Source organism: Micromys minutus (assembly GCF_963924665.1).
Source record: "Micromys minutus genome assembly, chromosome: 17".
Lineage (NCBI taxonomy): Eukaryota > Metazoa > Chordata > Mammalia > Rodentia > Muridae > Micromys > Micromys minutus.
The window spans coordinates 1660141-1679234 of NC_137952.1; the positions used below are offsets into that span (position 1 = coordinate 1660141).

A 19094-nucleotide genomic window follows, 5' to 3' on the forward strand; every position below is an offset into this window, starting at 1 on the left:
GTTGTCAAGTTGACAACCAAGAACAGCCATCACAGGAATGCTGCATCACAGCTCAGGTGGGCACACACTGTGAGTGTGGTTCTGTGAGAGATACAGAAGAGGGAGTGTAGGGGCCCAGCGGTTAGGAGCACCAACTGCTCTTCCAGAGGTCCCGAGTTCAAATCCCAGCAACCATCTGTAATGGGATCGGATGCCCTCTTCTGGTGTGTCTGAAGACAGTGACTGTGTACTCACTCACATGAAATAAATAAATAGATCTTTAAAAAAGAAAAGAAAAAAGAAAAGGAGTATAACTCTCCTAGCTCTAGTTCCCTTCCATCTTCAGAAACAACTATGGACTTGACTTTAGGATCTACCTTTACTTGGCACTATTTAACTTTTACCTTTAATTTCCTTGTCTTATTTTATTTGCAGGCTGTTGAACTAATGGATCGAGCTGAAATGCCATGCCAGGCATTGGTGAAGATGCTAGCAAAAAAACCTGGATGGAAAGAAACAAATTTTCAGGTATTTTTAACTTGTACAGTTAATGTTTCTTTATTTAAAAAACAAAACAAAGCGTGAGTGTAGGGACACTCAGAGAAACGATGTATGCCAGGCATCATGGCGCACTCCTTTCGTTCTAGCACTCGGTGGCAGAAGCAGGCTGATCTCTTTGAGTCAGAGACCATCTTGTTTACATAGTGAGTTCTGGGATATCCAAGGCTATATAGTGAGATCCTGTCTTGAAAGAATCCTTGAGAAAAAAGAAAGAAAGAAAAATGATACAGGGGCTAGCAAAAAAGATATAAGGGCCAGTGGGTAAAAGAACTTGCCATTACCTGATGACCTAAATTTGATCCTGGGAACCTATGGTAGAAGAAAAGAACTGATATCTAAAAGATGTCTTCTGAGTGCCACATATGCACCATGACATGCATACGTCTATACTTAGATACATCATAAAATAAAACATTTTAAAGTGATGCAGAATTTATCTCTATTTTTTTTTTTTTTAATTTGGACATCTTGTTAGTCCCATTTTTGCTACTCTATACCCTTCTTTTTTTCTGTGTTCCATAGTTCCAATCCTTTCTTTTATCTACTTGGTATCTTCACAAAAGCTGAATATTCTAAAAGCTTTTGGTCTTTCATACCTCAGCTAATGGTGTGTTTTGTCATCTATCATGTGTTGCATGTAATTTGAAAAATGCACGCTCCAAGCTAAGCTCTGGGAATCTAGTCAGCCCCCATGGCTAGCTAACGCTTTCCTGAGAACCCGTCTATGCTCCAAGAACAGCCACCACCTGTATTTCCAAGAGCATTGCCCATTCCTCGGCGTCTCACTCAGCTCCTGTGGCTGGCTTGCCAAACCACCCAACACCAGTCCCTCCTGAGAACTCCTGGAGCTACAGCTCAAGTTCCACTGACCTACATCTCTGGAGGAGCCTACAGTGGCAGCTCTGCAACTACACTTTCTCAGACAATCTTAATATTTTAAAATCAGCCAAACGACACAATTGCTGGCCTCGGAATCTATTGTTCTAAACTCATCAGCTATTCTATTTGAATTCATCCGGTGGCAGAGACCACCACAGGATCTAAGAGCCCCACCCCCCGCCCACCTACATTGTGTCTGTCTATCCTGCTCCACAACCTGGTGGAAAAAGTCTTGTTTCAATTTCATCTCCTCTACCTCCTGGGACCTGGAAAACCCACCTCTGTATCCTCACCCAGCAACTGACTTCCGCTGTCTTTATTTACCTAATCAAACAATTAAGGAATCTCTTCCTACAATCATGTTTAAAACTTTTTTTCATATAGCCTCTAGATAGGTGAAAAAATACTTGATTTTAGCCAATAATCTTCTATATTGCATTCATAGCAAGAAATTTTTACCGTGTGTGTGTGTGTGTGTGTGTTGACACACACCTTCCATTTTTTGGCACTGTAACTTCACTTTAGCTATTACTTTTTGACTATACAGGGTGTAAACCTATACTAGAGGTAAGAGACTACCTCATGTTTTTTCTAGGTATATACACAGCCATCAATATTATGTTCATAGCCTCTGGATTCTTGAGAATATTTAGTTATATTTTAAAGTTGCTTGAAAGCCAGCTATGGTGATTTGTACCTATAGGTCCTAAAACTCAGGAAGTTGAGACAAAATTGCTATGTGTCTTAGGATTTTATTGCTGTGAAGAGACACCATGACCAAGGCAACTCTTAAAATGGAAAAATATTTAATTGGGGCTGACTTACAATTTTAGTGGTTTAATCCATTATCATTGTGGCAGGAAGCATGGCAGCATCAGGCAGACATATTGCTAAAAGAGCCAAGAGTTCTACATCTTGAAGGCAACAGGAGTCTGTGTGTTAAACTAGGCATAGGTTGAGCATATATGACATCACACCTCACCTCCACAATGATGCTCTTTCTCCAACAAGGCCACACCTCCTAATAATGCCACTCCTACATCCAAGCATTCAAATACACAAGTCTATGGAGACTATACCTATTCAAACTACCACACCATGACCTAGAGCCTGGGTTATAGGATGAGACACTGTCTTAAAGTATTGATTAGTCTTGCAAGTTCTTTGTTAGGTGTATAGAAGTTGTAGGTTTTATGTAGACAGATGTAATACAATAATTTTGGTGAGTTTATGCAGTCAGTATGATCTACTTAGATGTATTAAGGATTATGTATATTGAGGTCAGTGCAAACAATTATAAAGATGAGAACATAAAAATTTAAATTTTGGGTGCCAACGAGATAGCCTAGTCGCACAACGTTAAGAGAATCTTTGTGACCTCCATGGTAAGAGGAGAGAAGCACATTCATCTGACTGCACACTCCTGCTTCATGTGTTCACACATGCACACAAAATCAGTAAAACGTGTTTTAAAGTAGCTCATACGTTTTATTACTTTGGTACATTGAGTGGTACGTGTTTTTCTTGTATTCATTGTCAGTTAGCTATTTAGTTATCCGTAGATACTACATCTTTAGGTTCTATATAAGTAACTGAATGTCATTGGCTCCTCATAATGTTCTAATTTTATTCTTGTTTAGGTGATGCAGATGAAGCTTCACATTGTTGCTTTGATTGCCCAAAAGGGAAATTTTTCTAAAACCTGTGCTCAGATTGTATTAGATGGCCTTGTAGACAAGATTGGAGATGTGAAATGTGGGAACAATGCAAAAGAAGCTATGACAGCAATAGCTGAAGCATGTATGTTGCCCTGGACGGCTGAACAGGTTAGTTCCAGAGCTGTTTCCCTATGTTCCACTTTTCTTCCAATTTTAACTCAGGCCTACCAATTACAGTTAATTCTTGAGTTAAATTTTTTATCCTGTGGGTTTTTGTGTATGTGTATGTCTTAGCTGACCTGCAACTTATTATAGCAAATAAGAGACTGTAATTCAAAATGATCAGTCAATGAAAAGTTTCAAATGCTTTTAAAATTCTGTCACTTCATTTCTTTTTAGGATAAATTAAATCATTTGCTAATAGCCTTGTTCTTAACACCTAAGAAGTCATATTTAATACATGTATGCCTTAAAGTCATAATTTATTTCTATAAGCAATATGAGAAAAAGTGGAGATCTGATGCTGTGTTTTCTGATGCTATTGTTTCAGGTGATGTCAATGGCTTTCTCACAAAAGAATCCCAAGAATCAGTCAGAAACTCTAAATTGGCTATCAAATGCAATAAAAGAATTTGGATTTTCTGAGTAAGTCTAAAAGAAACAGTGAAATAGAATTAAATATTTTGGCAAGTCTCTGGTCTTGATTTGTCTTCACTGTGCTTGCTTCTGAAAAACTGGAGTTGGATTGTCTAACTTACATAAAACAGACATACATTTGTACTAGAAGGTCTATGTTGACTTGTATTCTACATTTTGACATCCAGAGTTTTTTTTTTTTTTGTTTTTTTTTGTTTTATTTTATTTTGTTTTGTTTTAACATACACACACATACACACATGCACACATACAAACACATTTGAAAATTATTTATAGTGGTGTGTGTGTGTGTTATCAGTCTTGTAGGAGGTGTAGATGGCATGTTATTTAGCTGTCCTCTGTCCTCTGCCTTTCTGGGTTCTGAGGTTTCCAGGATCTTGTACAGTTCTCTATGGCAGAGATACGTGTCCAGTCTCCCTAATGTCAGGCTGCTAAGTTTCTTTCTTCAAGTGTTTGGTGCTCCAAAGGACTTTTTTTAGATTAAATGCTGTCAGAATTTGTACAATTAAAAATTTTTGTTCACAAACTTTTTGCCAAATTGATTTTTGTATGAACATGGTTTTTCAAATATTATATTTAGGCCTCCTCACTTGCAGAAAGTGGTTCTTTCCTTCCACTTTGTGGCTGCCATGTATGTCACCAACCTTGATGGCAAACACCTTTACTCTCAGAGCCACCTAACTGCTCTCAGCTTTTTGTTTTTGTTATTGCTATGTGTATTCTCAGATTCCTGGACTTACTTAAGCCCTCCTGTTGCAGCTTCATGTGCTGAAACTGTTAGTATATGCTATTTATCCAGGCCCTTTTTAGGGCATATTTCATGTAGTAATATGTTGTTTCTGCTTTTATAGACGAAGAAATTAACACATAGGAAACTTAGCGTCGTAGCTAGGAAAGTGCCAGTGCCAAGGCTGAAATTCGGGCATTCTTGTTTTAGGAGAAGGTCTTGCTACTGTATTGTGCTTCTTTCTCTGTGCCTTGTTTTATGTGTTTTCATATAACTTATAAACTCTGATAACGGCAGAGATGGTAGCATCTTCAATATCAGCTACACAGGTGACAAAAGCAGAGGCAGGCAGGTCACTGTGAGTTCAAGACCAACCAGGGCTGTATAGTGAGACTATGACTCAATAGGAAATAAAAACAGCGACTAGTATATGCTTCAGAGTATAACTGAGGTGAAATGTGATTAGAGAGTGTGAAGAAATAAGACTAGTAGGCTGGAGAGATGGCTCAGTGGTTAGAGCACTGGCTGCTCTTCCAGAGGACCTGAGTTCAATTCCCAGCAACCACATGGTGACTCACAACCATCTGTAATGAGATCTGATGCCCTCTTCCGGTGTGTCTGACAGCTACAGTGTAGATATATATAAACAACTTTTTTAAAAAGGAAAGAAAGACTGAAAGAAGACTATAATATAAATGTGAACAAGTCATCTAAGGCCTCCACAGCTTAGAATAAATAGAGAAAATAGAAGCAGTTTAGGCAGGGCTAGAACATAATTCTATGGTACAACAGTTCCATAGTATGTATGAAGTTCTCAGTTCATTTCTTGGAATTGCAAAAATGTGAATGTAAACAACTTTGGCACAAGAGTATCTGACTTTTACTGATACTCAGGGAAAATGTTATTTAAATAAATGCTATTGGGAAGTAATTGTTCATGAGCCTGGCCATTGTAGTACAGGCCTTTGATCCTAGCACTCAGGAGGCAGAGGTAGGCAGATCTGTGAGTTCTAGTACAGCCTAGTCTACAAATCAAGTTCCAGAAAAGCCACAGGTATACAGAAACCCTGTCCTGGGGGGGAAAAACCAAAAACAGAAAACAAAAACCATAATAGTTATGTCCATATAAACTATAGATGTGGATGTGCTCTACTTAGCCTATAGTGTGGAAGCAGAACTGTATAAGATACTGAGTCAGAATGATTCTGGAGTTACGGATGGGAGAGTACATGTGGATCTGAAATGACCTCCAGCAGACTGGAAGCCACAGTTTGGGAGTTGGTGTATATGTAGGACACATAAACACAGAGACAGAAATGGGACAAAGGCAGATGCATTCATGGTGCCAGTATGAGCTGGGTTAGCAGGTAAATCATGGTGACTTGAGTTCAGTCCTTTGAACCCACCAAAAGGTAGAATGAGAAACTCCACAGTTGTCCTCTGCCTTGGAGAGATGACTCAGCAGTTAAAGAACATCTACTGCTCATCTTTGGGACCTGAATTGAATTCAGCTCCTAGCATTCGTGTCAAGTAGCTTACAACTATTTGTAACTCCAGTTCCAGGGATTCGACAAAGTTGTTATCCGATGTCTACAAGTGCCCCATATCTCCAATGTATGCACTAGCAATAAATCTTTTTTTTTTAAGTTTTAAGAGTAGATTTTGGAATCTTAAGCATAATATGATTAGTCAGTGTACAGATAGTATATTTAAAGTTCATTTTAAGTTAAGGAAAGAGGATACCCAATCACTCCTCTAGTGGGAGTTCATCCTAAAGTCTAATTTTATAAGGTCTTGAATGTCTTGAAGATTTCATTATCAGTTAATTGTAAATACTTTGGTTTTCCTAGGTTGAATGTCAAAGCTTTCATTAGCAATGTGAAGACTGCTCTTGCTGCAACAAATCCAGTGAGTGTGCCTCAGCATGTGTGTAAGCCTTGTAGCTACTTTCGTGTTTCTGCCCTCATTTGGAAAGTTCTTACTGTTTTCTCTGCCAGGCTGTGAGGACTTCTGCTATTACCCTGCTTGGCGTGATGTATCTATATGTTGGTCCTTCTCTGAGAATGATCTTTGAGGATGAGAAGCCTGCCCTCCTATCCCAGATAGATGCGGAATTTCAAAAGGTAAAGGTTCTAAAAATGATCCAATATGTGGTTGGTTTTGAGAATTTTACATCAGTAGAGACTAAATTTTTAACCAAATTTAATGGTATACATTCAAATATAATACCAGCACACTGATCATGGAAGACCATGAGTCAGCCTAGGCAACAATAGAGATCAAGGTTAGCTTGGGCTTCAAAATGAGATTGTCTAAACCACTAACAACAAAAATAGCCTGAAGGGATAACTACGAGTTACATGGTTTTCCAGAAGTCCCAAATTTATATCTTAGCACCATTCTTGTGAAATGGCCTACAACTCTACTCTAGCTCCAGAGATCTAAAGCCTTCTTTTGGCCTCTGCAAAGACAGCACTCATGTGCACATACCACACAGACATACACATATCATTAAAGGTAAAACGTTTTATAAAGTAAAGACAAAATGACTAAACTTTTAAACTCTTGGAATAAAGAACATGTATGTTTGGTTTAATGTACATAAAGTGTTCCTAAAAGAGTTCCTAAGGAACTTTGTAAAGAAGAAAACTGAGTGATTATGACTTAGAATGAGAGTTCTATTTTTTCTTGTATTTTTTTATACATTTGTAATGTCAGACTATATGGAGCTGTCTATTCAAAAAAAATTACTGAAAAAACAAAAACAAATCAGGCAACCCTAGCTGGTCCTGAAATTGCCATATAGACTGTCACACTTGGCTGAAATAGAACTTCACTTGAGTTCCTTTGTTTTTAATTATGGATAAAAACAAAAAAGGTCAGTCTCTGAATAGCTTTGACAATATGCTAAGTGTTCACAGCTTGCTTTTTTTTTTTTTTTTTTTTTTTGGAAATATAAGTCAAAAGACAACTTAGTGACTAAGAAGTCAAATTTTAATCATCTTCATAAAAATTAAATTGCTATTTTGTCTCAAAATTAGAATCTAACTAGCAACTAAAGTATGTATTACAATATTGTGTAAATTTGTATGAGTTAAAAATGAACTTCAGTGGTTGAATACGGTCCTGGGTTCTATCCCCAGGAGAGCCAAAGCAAACATGAAAGAATGAGACCTTTCTGCATAGGCTCCTTCTCTGACTCTTTGCCATCATTCTCCAGCTTCATTAGTTTCATTCATGTGTGTATAGATGCAGGGACAAAGCCCACCTGCTCCAACCAGAGGAATTTCTAAGCACAGCACAAGTGGTGTGGATGAAGGAGAAGATGGAGATGAACCAGGTGGTGATGGGAGCAATGATGTTGTTGATCTATTGCCAAGGATTGAGATCAGGTAGGTTTTACCCTGAGAAATGATGTTATATTGTTTGGGTATTGGGGCTTAGGTGTTTGTTTGAGACAGGCTGCCTCTGCCACAGAGTGCTGGGATTAAAGGCACATGCCACTGTGCCCAGCTGTTTTGGCTTGTTGTTGTTGAGACTAGGGTTTTATTATATATGATATAGGCTGGCCTTGAACACACTGTCTTCATGTCTTAGCTTCCTGATTGCCAAGATTGTAACTGTGCAGTAGTGTACACTTAAAATCTTGACCTTTTATTAATTCAGTAAAGGGAATTTTGGTGCCATTATTGTTTAGGAATATAGAATTAAAATTAGGCCTTCTGTTTTTCAGTGAGAAAATTACTTCAGAGTTGGTGTCTAAGATTGGTGACAAGAATTGGAAGATCAGGAAAGAAGGCCTAGATGAAGTGGCAGGTATTATCAATGAAGCAAAATTTATCCAACCAAATATAGGTGAACTACCAACTGCCTTGAAGGGTCGACTGAATGATTCAAACAAAATCTTGGTATGTGGATCATGTGCCTTTTCTCTTTCTTCCCTTCCCCCTCCTGTTATAGAAGGTTCATTTTCATTGTGGCTTTCACTAGCAAAAATGAGTGTTCATGCTATTTGTTTTGAACTACAGAAAGATTTCTTATGTTTCTTACATGTGTCTCAAGATAAAAGATTTATAAATGTCAGGGTTTTGAGGGGGTTGGGAAGCTTTAGACAAGGTTTCACTGTATAGCATTGGTGATCCTGTAACTTGCTCTGTAGACCAGACTGGCCTCAAACTCACCAAGATCCACCTGCCTCAGCCTCCCAGGCAGTAGGATTAAAGGCATGCTACACCATGCTAGCTCAAGATTGTATTTCCTGTAAGGGTCCAAGACTAAATAAATATATTTGTGTGAGCTATTTTTATATCTGTAAATAGTCCTGATTTTAGTTGTTTTCATTATATTTTAAGATAGAAATCCATTGTGTAGTGCAGGCTGGCCTAGAACTCACTAAAGTCACCCAAGCTACTCTCAAATGCCAGGCAATTTTTTTTTTATCATTCTCCTCAGTGCTGGGATTATAGACATGCTCTGTTTAATTTTTAGTTTTCCAAAAAAAGCATAAGTTTGTTTGTATATATTTGAGAGGAAGAAGGTGTAGATAGAGGTCAGAGAACAGTTAGGTCAGTTCTCTCTTCCACCACACCACGAGATTCTGGAATTAAAGCTCTGATTGTCAGTCTTGATCACAAGCACCTTTACCCACCATGCCATCTTGCTGGACCTAATTTTTATATTTTAACTTTTTTATTTTAATGTCAATATTTTTTAAACTATAAAATTCTAGTATTATAGTTTTTTGAAAGATTTTTATTTTTCTGTCAGGCATGGTAGGACATGCCTTTAGTCCCAGCATTCAGGAGACAGAGGCAGGTAGATGGATCTCTGTGAGTTCCAGGCCATCCTGGCTAGCCAGGGTTGCATAGTAAGACCCTATCTCAAAGAGAAACAAAAGAAGAAAGAATGTTTTGGGTGTATATGTGTTTTGAGTGTGGGTATAAGCTCCTAAGGGCAATGCCAAATAAGAGACTAAAAATTACTTATAATCTTGTGTTCGAATACTACGATATTATCTTTTACGTAGTCCAGAAGTCCATAATAATGACCACATAATAGCATTTGTAAAACTTTAAGCAAATTTAATTACAGTTTAAACCTGTGTTGGATCTTTCTACTCAGGTGCAGCAAACATTGAATATCCTTCAGCAACTGGCAGTAGCCATGGGTCCAAACATCAAGCAGCATGTAAAGAACCTAGGCATCCCTGTCATTACTGTTCTTGGAGATAGCAAGGTAAATCTCTTTCCAACATAGTTCAATTCTGTACTAAGGCAGCCACATTCTTGGGTAGAGGATAATTGTTTTAGAGTTCACCTAATTGCTTTCAGGGAGAATTGATATGATGACTAGATGTACCATTATTTAGTGTGTGATCCTTAAATAGTTATGTACTGTGGGTTTAGTATCTTTATGAAATTTCTTTCTTATAAAATTGAAATACATTTTTTAAAGAATATTTACTTTATGTATATGAGCACACTGTAGCTATCTTCAAATACACTGAAAGAGGGCACTGGATCCCATTACAGATGGATGTGAGGTACTATGTAGTTTCTGGGAATTGAACACAGAACCTCTGGAAGAAGTGTCAGTGCTCTTAATAACTGAGCTATCTCTCCAGTCTGAAATACTTTATAATAATTGATATATTTGATCAAATAATTGAAAATTTTTTATTAAAATATATTTTAATGTGTTTGTTCCAAAAAGTATACATTCAATAAATGATTGCTATTTATGATTATATTATCATTAGGATTTTGGTTTTTGTTTGCTTTTTGTTTTGTTTTGTTTGGCAAGGAGTCTCTTACAGCCCTACCTGTCCTGGAACTCTGTGTGTAGACCACACTGACCTCAAATTGATTCTCCTGCTTCTGTCTCCCAAGTACTGGGATATGTGCCACCACACCTGGCTTAAAGTTTTGATATAATGAATAAATACATCAGTAAAAATAAATTATAGATCTTGAAATGATATTCTATGTTCTTCTACAATATGCTTTTCTAATACTTCAGTTAGGTACTAATAATTTGATCATCTCAGAAGTCATTGAGGTATTATTGAAGGCTGCAAGTTTTTATTTAAGTATTTGCCCTAGGCTAAATATTTTAATGTTTCTTTTATGTTATTCTTTTATGTTAATTTGAGAAATTGAGTTTTTCAGTTTATCTTTATGTGAATGCAAATCAATATTAAAACATATTGAAGTTGTTAGCTTAATTCTTAACAATTTGAACCTTTAACATAGAGTTCCATTCTTTATCTTATAACATCTAAAAGCGCCCATAAATTCAGAAAGCAAAATTCTTCCAGATTATTGTTTTACCTAATCGAGTATAGGATTTTTTTTCAATGTAGTATCTCATATTTCCACCTTCTTTTGAATTCTTTAGAAGAACCACAGCACCAGCAAATGAAGCTTCTGTTCATACTCACCCTTCCCTCCAAACCATACTTGATATTTTTGCCAATTCTCTTCTCAATTTAGAACAATGTTCGAGCTGCTGCCCTAGCAACTGTGAATGCTTGGGCAGAACAAACTGGCATGAAAGAATGGCTGGAGGGAGAAGATCTTTCTGAAGAACTTAAAAAGGAAAATCCCTTCTTGAGGCAAGAGGTTAGTACCATAAACAAATCATATATTTTACTTACACCTTTTACTTCCTTAGGTAGAAGTAAATAATAACTATGTATTCATTGTTTAAACAAACTTTTGATGGGGAAGTAGTTGAGACAGTGCCTCTCTGTATAGCCCTGGCTGTCCTGATACTCACTGGGTAGATTGTACAATGAAGCCAATGATGCCCTCTTGATCCTTCTGCTTCTATTTCTCAAAAGCCAAGCTTAGAAGCATGAGCTACCATGCTTGGCTTCACAGGAAATTTAAGGGTAGCCATATATGTTTACTTTTTATAATAGGTTCATTAAGTGTATATGTGTATATGTGTAACGGTACCGTGTATTCGCCTGCATTAGTTGTCATCCCTCATCTCCATGGTTTACGGCCTTAGGCTGCTAACTTGGGCCTAGTCCTGGAAGCCTCAAGTCTCTGAACTGAACTAGCCCGAGGATGTTTTCAGCCTCTGACACTTGCTGCTAAATAAGCTCACTCCCTCTTAGTTTTTTCTGAGCTCTGGTTGGCTGGTTCAGCTCAGCTTTCATCTTAGTTCCTCTCCAAGATGACTGACTCAAACTGGCTTTTCTCTCTCTGCCTCTCCTGAATTGCTCTGCTTGGCCTCATACTAACTTTGGCAATCCGTTCTAATCCTCTGGCTCCTTTTCATTTTCCTGCGCACTCTATCTTCACCTGTGCCTAGCTTATTCTCTTGCTACAACCTGTCTCACTATAACTGCTTGATAAAACTACCTCCAAGTTCCGTGAACTCAACTCCACACTGCCTACCTTTCAACTCACTGACTAAACTGAACTCAGCTGAACAGAACTGACTAACAGGCAGACATCTGCATGCCTCTGTCTCCTGAGTATTGGGATTAAAGGCAGGTACTGCAACACCTGTACCTAAGCTTCTCTTTATCTGAAACTTGCTCCATACCAACCTGGCCTTGAACTCAGAGATCCCCTTGCCTCTATCTTCTGGGATTTCTAGAGGGCCTTTTGGATATGATCTCTTTCCAGAACAGTCAAGTTGTAAATTAATTTCCTCTACATATGAGCAAACGTGTGTGTGTGTTTGTGTGTCTGTGTGAGTGTGTGACAATAATAGAAAGAATGCCATGAAGAAGAGAAACGTGAGGGCTTGGAGGGAGGAAAGAGAAGGGAGAAATCATGAGATTATATCACAAAATAAATAATTTTTAAAAATCTCAAGTAGAAGCTAAGCTAGAGACACAAAATTTTGAGTAACAGTGCAGAGAAGCCCTTAATCTTTAAAACCTGCTTTGTTTTAATAAAGTAGTAATGATCAATTATAAGATATGCATAAATATTAACATTATGTAACTTGTCTAGAATTTAATTTTAGCACAAGAGACATAAATAATATTTCCCCCCTCTGGAGACAGGGTTTCTCTGTGTAGCTCTGGCTGTCCTGGAACTCAGTCTGTGGACCAGGCTGGCGCCTGCCTGCTTGTTCTACCCATGTGTTCGGTTTAAAGGAGTACCTAATTTAAGAATGATATGGCCAGAAGAGGTTAAATGCTACCTTTGAAATTTGAAATTATGAAATTAAGGGTTCTTGTGCTAAGGATTTGGTTAGTAAAAGAAGATTTTACTTTACTCCCATTGGATATGTTTTTATTTTTATTTTTTCCTGTGAGTAGATTCTCAGCTCTCTTCTGAAAGCTAGTTTTTTCTCCTCTCATCCCTAAAGAATGGTGAATTGTGAACTAATTATAATTATGAAGAGTTTTTTTTTAATCTGACTTCTGTTACTAGGGAAAATAAAATTGGCTTCTTCAAAGGATTCAAAATCACTCTAGTAGTCAAGCCTTTGGGCACATCTATGAGCATTATCTACATTAGTTTAAAGATGGGGAGATACACTTTAACTGTGGCCAGTAGCCTTCCATAGGTTGGAATCCTGGACTGAATCAAAGTTAGAAAGGTAGCTAAACACTCATTGATGGCTCTGTGCTTTATTACTTAGGATAAAAATGTGATCATTTGTCTCAAGCTCCTGCTGCCAGGACTGTTTTCTTACACTATGAAAAAAATAATTATTTCCCTTTAAGAAAATAGTAAACAGGGCTGGAGAGATGGCTCAGTGGTTAAGAGTACTCCTGACTGCTCTTCCAGAGGTCATGAGTTCAATTCTCAGCAACCACATGGTGGATCACAATTGATTTTAAATAGTCCATTGTTAAAATATAATACTCATGATCAAAATTCTTTGCTTATTACTAATTAAGAATTAGCTACATGAGGCTGGATGTGGTAGCACATGCCTTTAAAACTCTGAGTTCCTAGCCAGTCTGCAGAGTGAGTTCCAAGATGGTAAGGGGAAAAAAAAAAAAACTCTGTCTCAAAAAAGGAAAAATGGTGATAATAAAACCATCCCATATGAAATATGCAGTTAACATAACTGTTTACAGTTGTAAAACTAAGAAATCTACAAATAATCTTGAATAATCACTGAATTCACTAAGTTTGAAAGATACCATGTTTGCCTACATTGTAGAAAATGTTTGCAAATAACCTTACTCTGCAAAAGACCCTCAAAGAGCAGTCATGAGATTGGGGAAAATATTTGCAAACGCCAATAAAGAGTTAACATCTAGGATATATAAAGAACTCAAAACTAAATAGCCAACTGAGTGTGGTTATACATTCCTGTAATCCCAACATTCCAGAGGCTGAGGCAGAGAAATGATGAGTTAAGAGGTTAGCCTATGGAACCCCTAAGAGCAGCAGATCTGAAATGCTAGTTTGAAAATGACAAAATACATGAGTAGACAATTTTCTTAAGCAAATAAGCTCTTGACAGTAACATTACTTATCATAAAAATGTTATGTTAAAATTGACCTAAGATTCAGGTGACTGATGCAGGAGAATTGCTATGAGTTTTAGGGAGCCTGGCCTATTTAAAAAAAAAAAGACACCCAAGAATTAGAATTGTTTAAGTAAAAAAATAGTCATAATTTCTGGGCATTGGTGGTGCATGCCTTTAACTCCGCTCTCAGGAGAGAGAGCCTTCTACAGAGGAAGCTTCAGGACAGCCAGGGCTACAAAGAAAAACCATGCTTTTTAAGAAAAACATTCAAGGTTTAGTGGTGCACATCTATAATCCCATTGCAAGGGAGGCAGAGAGAGGCAGATCTATCGGAGGTCTATCTGTATAGTTTTTAGGGCAGGGAAGACGATATAGAGATAATGTCTCACAGTTTTTAAAAAAAGATTAAAAATTAAATGCAAGGTCATCTTTGGCTACTTAGGAGTTATAGGCCAACCTGGGCCTCTATCTTAAAGAAACAAAACTAAAAACCAGAACCGGAAAGATGGCTCAAAATTTGATGATTATAGTTTAATCCCTGGTTTTCATAACTTGAAAGAAAGAGGGGACTCCACAAATCATCTTCTAACCACATAGACACACCCACCTCCAATAAATAAATGTAAAAAATCTAATTCAAGGCTAGAAATAGAGCCCGATGGTAGAATTTGTGCTTTGTATTCCATTCCTACTGCTGAACAAAAAAACAATTCAGTGTTTGGAACTAATAAAAAGAAATCATTAAGCCTGACATCAATAACAGTAATTATTCACTTAAAATATTCAACTAGTCTTTTTTTTCTTTTGGCAGCTTCTGGGATGGCTGGCAGAGAAACTACCTATGCTCCGTTCCACTCCCACAGATCTCATCCTTTGTGTTCCTCACCTGTATTCCTGTCTAGAAGATCGAAATGGAGATGTACGAAAGAAGGCCCAAGATGCTCTGCCAGTCTTTATGATGCATTTAGGATATGAAAAAATGGCTAAAGCTACTGGGAAACTAAAGGTACTAGTTCTTCTTGAAATGACTAATGTTAAAAGTTATTAGGAAAATACTAAACACTTTATTGTAGGCAAAAGATGCCACCTACCAAGGGATGCAATCTGCAATTCTAAAGAAAGCAAAATACAGTTTTAGCAGTGTAGTCTGGTGGTGTATAAGAGTGTAAATTATTACCTTCTAGAATGGTAGTTACTCAAATGTGACTTCATAATGTATGTTGCTTCTTTTGTGCCTTGCTCTGCCTCCTTTACTTCATTGGTGAATCAAAAGTAGGAACTCAAGCATTTTTAGCATCTCAGTATGAATGTATTGTTTATGTCACCTTTGGTTTGCTTTGTCCTTATAGCCAACTTCTAAAGATCAAGTACTGGCCATGCTAGAAAAGGCCAAAGCTAACATGCCATCCAAGCCTGCTGCACCTGCTAAGGCAATGTGCAAACCAATGGGAGGGTCGGCTCCAGCCAAAACCCAGCCTGCACCAGGTAACAACTTTGACAGTGACCTGAAGGAGCTCACAGTACAGACAGCCTGATAACCTTTTCACTTCATTTCCTCACCTCTTTGCCAAGTACTCGTGTTAGAATGTATACTGAAGGTGTGATCAAAGATGTCGTAATTAAAATACTGCTTTCAAGAATGATTCCATGCTGTTTTTAAGGTTTCCATAGCTATTTTCGATCATTGGACATTCTAGTTAGAAAAGGAGTTGTTAATATCTAGCTTAATCTACTTTAACAATATAAAACCAGGGAGGTTAATAATTTTCACAAGGTCAGATAGCCAGTACTTGAGCCTGCCTTAAATTTTACTTAGTAACATGTGATGGCATAACACTGATAATACTTAAAGCTCATGCTGAGCCCTTAAACCTACCAGACCTGTATCTGAACCCCTACATTTTTTAAAATAGAAAGCTACCTAATAATCCTGATATAAAAGTCAGTAATAGCCAGGCAGTGGTTACACACTGCACGTGGGAAGCAAAGACAGATGGATCTCAAAGTGTGAGTCCAGCATGGTCTACAGCGTGAGCTCCAGGACAGCCAGAAGTACATAGTTAGACCCTGTCTCGGGACTATATAATCTATAGTCATTTGATTTCTAGACTACTGGATTGTCAAAGCAATTTTCTTCTGCTTAATGGTATAGAACTTGCTGATGCTATGAAGTTAGAAATTTTACATTATCCAAGACTGAGTTTCCAACTGTATACTCAGATTTAATATTATTGGAATCTTACTAAGAAGGTAATTTCAGTGACAGCTACTTTAAAGAAGTATTAATGTGGAAAAGCACTGTTACCTGTTATTTTAAAATAATTGCAAAATTGCAGTTTAAATATTGTTTTTAAAGGCAGACTATGAACTAATTTTGTAACATGCTTAAGAATTTTTGTTTCAAAAATTATTTGAATTTCTTTTTTTTTTTTTTTTTTTAAATTATTTTCAGAGATTTGCTTACCTCTGCTTCCTGAATGCTGGAATTAAAGGCATACACCATCCCTGAGTAATATATTCTTTAGAAACAGAAATGACAAAGCAAAGTGCTAGAAGAAGGATATACACACACGTGCACACATGCACAAGCTTATAGTAGAGAATATTTGTTCAATATTTATTTGAGATCTGATTAACTTCCAATTTCATACGGTTTCTTTTTTTAAGATTTATTTGTTTTAATGTATATGAGTACTGCATATTTATGAGTATCTACATATTTACGCTTGCATGCCAGAAGCGGACATCAGCTCACATAGATGGTGTGAGCCACCAGATGGTTGCTGGGAATTGAACTCGGGACCTCAGGAAGAACAGCTAATGTCCTTAACCACTGAATAAGAAGCTTCCAGCTCACTTCTAGCTTGATGTCTTTATATTTTTTGCATCTGCATAGTATGGGGTTTTTAGCCATAAGGTCTTGCCTTCTGGCTGTTGTGGGTAACTAAGAACAATGCCAATTACCTCGTTGTTTTATTTTGCGGTTTATAGCCTATGACTTTTAGAATAACTTTACTCACCAGTGCAGAGTACTCACTCTTGCATTGTTTGCTTTTTTTATTTAATTAGCTTACAAAGTAGCAAGTTTCTTTATATTTTCCCATATATCATTTGTTTTGATCCCCTATTCCCTCCTCCTATTTGTAGATCATATCTTCCAATCACTCTCCCTGACTCTACTTTTTTTTTTTTAAGATTTATTTATTATATATAAGCACACTGTAGCTATCTTCAGACACACCAGGATAGGGCATCAGATCCCATTACAGATGGCTGTGAGCCAGATTTGAACTCAGGACCTCTAGAAGAGCAGTCAGTGTTCTTAACAGCTGAGCTATCTCTCCAGCCCTCCCTGGCTCTACTTAAGTGGTAGAACAGTAGGCATATGCCTCTCTACCCAGACTTTAAAGAGAAACTTGAAGAGAAAAATAAGACTAAGGAAAAAATGTCTTATATATTGAAAAATATAAGACTACAGAGGTCTTTGTTATCATCGTTATGTGTCTGATGTATCTAGGATAAGTGATATTAATCTAACTTGGTATATGCTTTTTCCCCCCTCAAAGCACCTGTTGAAGATTCTGTTTCCAGCACCATAGAAGCTAAGCCTGATCTGAAAAAGGCTAAAGCTCCGGGAGTTTCTTCCAAAGCAAAGGTGTGTGACTACTGCACATTTATGTAGTTCTTTTGTCTCTATTTTATACACTGAATCACTCAGAAAAGGTCATAGACATGTGGAAGAATATCACTGTTCTTGATAATATCAAATTAAGTATTTACAGAGGTTTCTGTGGCTTTTGATTGGTTTTTTTTTTTTTTTTTTTTTTAACTCTTTTGGGGGGGAACACTTTTAATCTTCACCGTGTGAGGAATTACAAGAATAAGTCATAAGTTGAACCAAAATTTTCTTTATACAAAGTGCTAAAATACAATTGCATTTCTAAAAATCATAGGTGTACAATTGTAGTCATCAGGTAAACTACGTTAAATGCTATACATTAAAGAGACATCAATGAGGCAAATGTATGGATGCAATTCCCCGTTTCATCGAGCATCAAAAACCACCGATCTCTTAGTCCTTTTCTTGTACATTATTCTGTGCCCACATTCTCTGCATCTGATTGGATCCCTGGACTTTATTTCATTTTCGGTGTGACACTCCACAAATATATATCATTGGCTGCTGCTTTGGTGGTTGGATATCTTTCTGGGTGTCCATCATTAGTGCCTCCGCAGCTCAAAGAAGCTCCCCTCTCTGAGCACGCAAAAACGGTTTGATTGGTTTTATTTTTCCTACATAAGATAAAACTTATGTGCTGAGACACAAAGCAGATGCCAAAACATGCTGTCATGGAGATCTTGAGTATTTTCCCTCATGAAAAGAAAAGGAGTCTAGCATGGTGGCAAACACATTTAATCCTAGCACTGGGTATGCAGAAATAGACAGATCTCTGCAAGTTTGAGGCTAATCTCACTGGGTCTACATGGTGAGATCCTGTATTAAAAATAAAGAAAAGAATTCATAAGCCCCATCAGCTCTGGGACAGTCGGCACTTTAGAATGGTCTGTATTTGAAAGTAATCACCTTCCTTCACATGGCTCGATTAGGTCATCAGGCATAAGGGTACTTTGAGTAGTTAGGGAGTTTTGGGGTGTTTTGTTTTACGTTGGAGACTGAAGAATTGGATTATTGAGTCAACAGTTAAGAGCACTTGTCACTCATGCAAAGAACCTAACTTCAATTTCTAGCACTCACATGTTGGTTCATGTTCTAGGGGATCCAGTGCACTCTATTGATGCCCACCGGTACCAGATGCATGTAGTGCACATGTCTGTAAATACATACAAGCAAAACACTCATACAGATAGAATTAATCTTTGTGCACCACACACATGCATTGCTGGTCAAGTTCAGGAGAGGATGTCCCCTGAAATGGGAACCACAGAAATCTGTGAGCCACAATGTGAGTGTTAGATTCCAACCAGGTTCTGCTGGAAGATCAGTCAATTTCATTAATTGCTGAGCCATACTCCAGCCCCACTCTGATTAGTCTAAACAGTAATACCTTTTGTCTCTACACTTAGTGGGGGAATAAACCACCAACCCTTTCAATACTTATGTGGAGTTTCATGACTTAAATATATTTACATGTCCCATTGTTATACTCCCTGGGCAATG

At 37.4% G+C, this 19094-nt stretch overlaps 1 protein-coding gene and 1 pseudogene across 2 annotated transcripts in view; one reads left to right on the plus strand and one right to left on the minus strand.

Moving 5' to 3' along the window:
- The window catches only part of CKAP5 (cytoskeleton associated protein 5), a 79118-nt gene that overhangs the window by 29259 nt on the left and 30765 nt on the right, over window positions 1-19094 (plus strand). Inside the window, exons 16-27 of the mRNA XM_080931178.1 lie at window positions 415-507; window positions 3060-3245; window positions 3628-3722; window positions 6312-6369; window positions 6459-6584; window positions 7711-7853; window positions 8195-8369; window positions 9583-9696; window positions 10953-11081; window positions 14727-14921; window positions 15265-15400; window positions 17482-17570. Of these exons, the coding sequence (XP_080787304.1) occupies window positions 415-507; window positions 3060-3245; window positions 3628-3722; window positions 6312-6369; window positions 6459-6584; window positions 7711-7853; window positions 8195-8369; window positions 9583-9696; window positions 10953-11081; window positions 14727-14921; window positions 15265-15400; window positions 17482-17570 (1539 nt within the window). The remainder of the gene's footprint in view (window positions 1-414; window positions 508-3059; window positions 3246-3627; window positions 3723-6311; window positions 6370-6458; window positions 6585-7710; window positions 7854-8194; window positions 8370-9582; window positions 9697-10952; window positions 11082-14726; window positions 14922-15264; window positions 15401-17481; window positions 17571-19094) is intronic.
- On the minus strand, window positions 17960-18134 carry LOC308431754 (DNA-directed RNA polymerases I, II, and III subunit RPABC4-like; annotated as a pseudogene). Its single transcript has one exon. The product of its transcript is annotated as a DNA-directed RNA polymerases I, II, and III subunit RPABC4-like (transcript).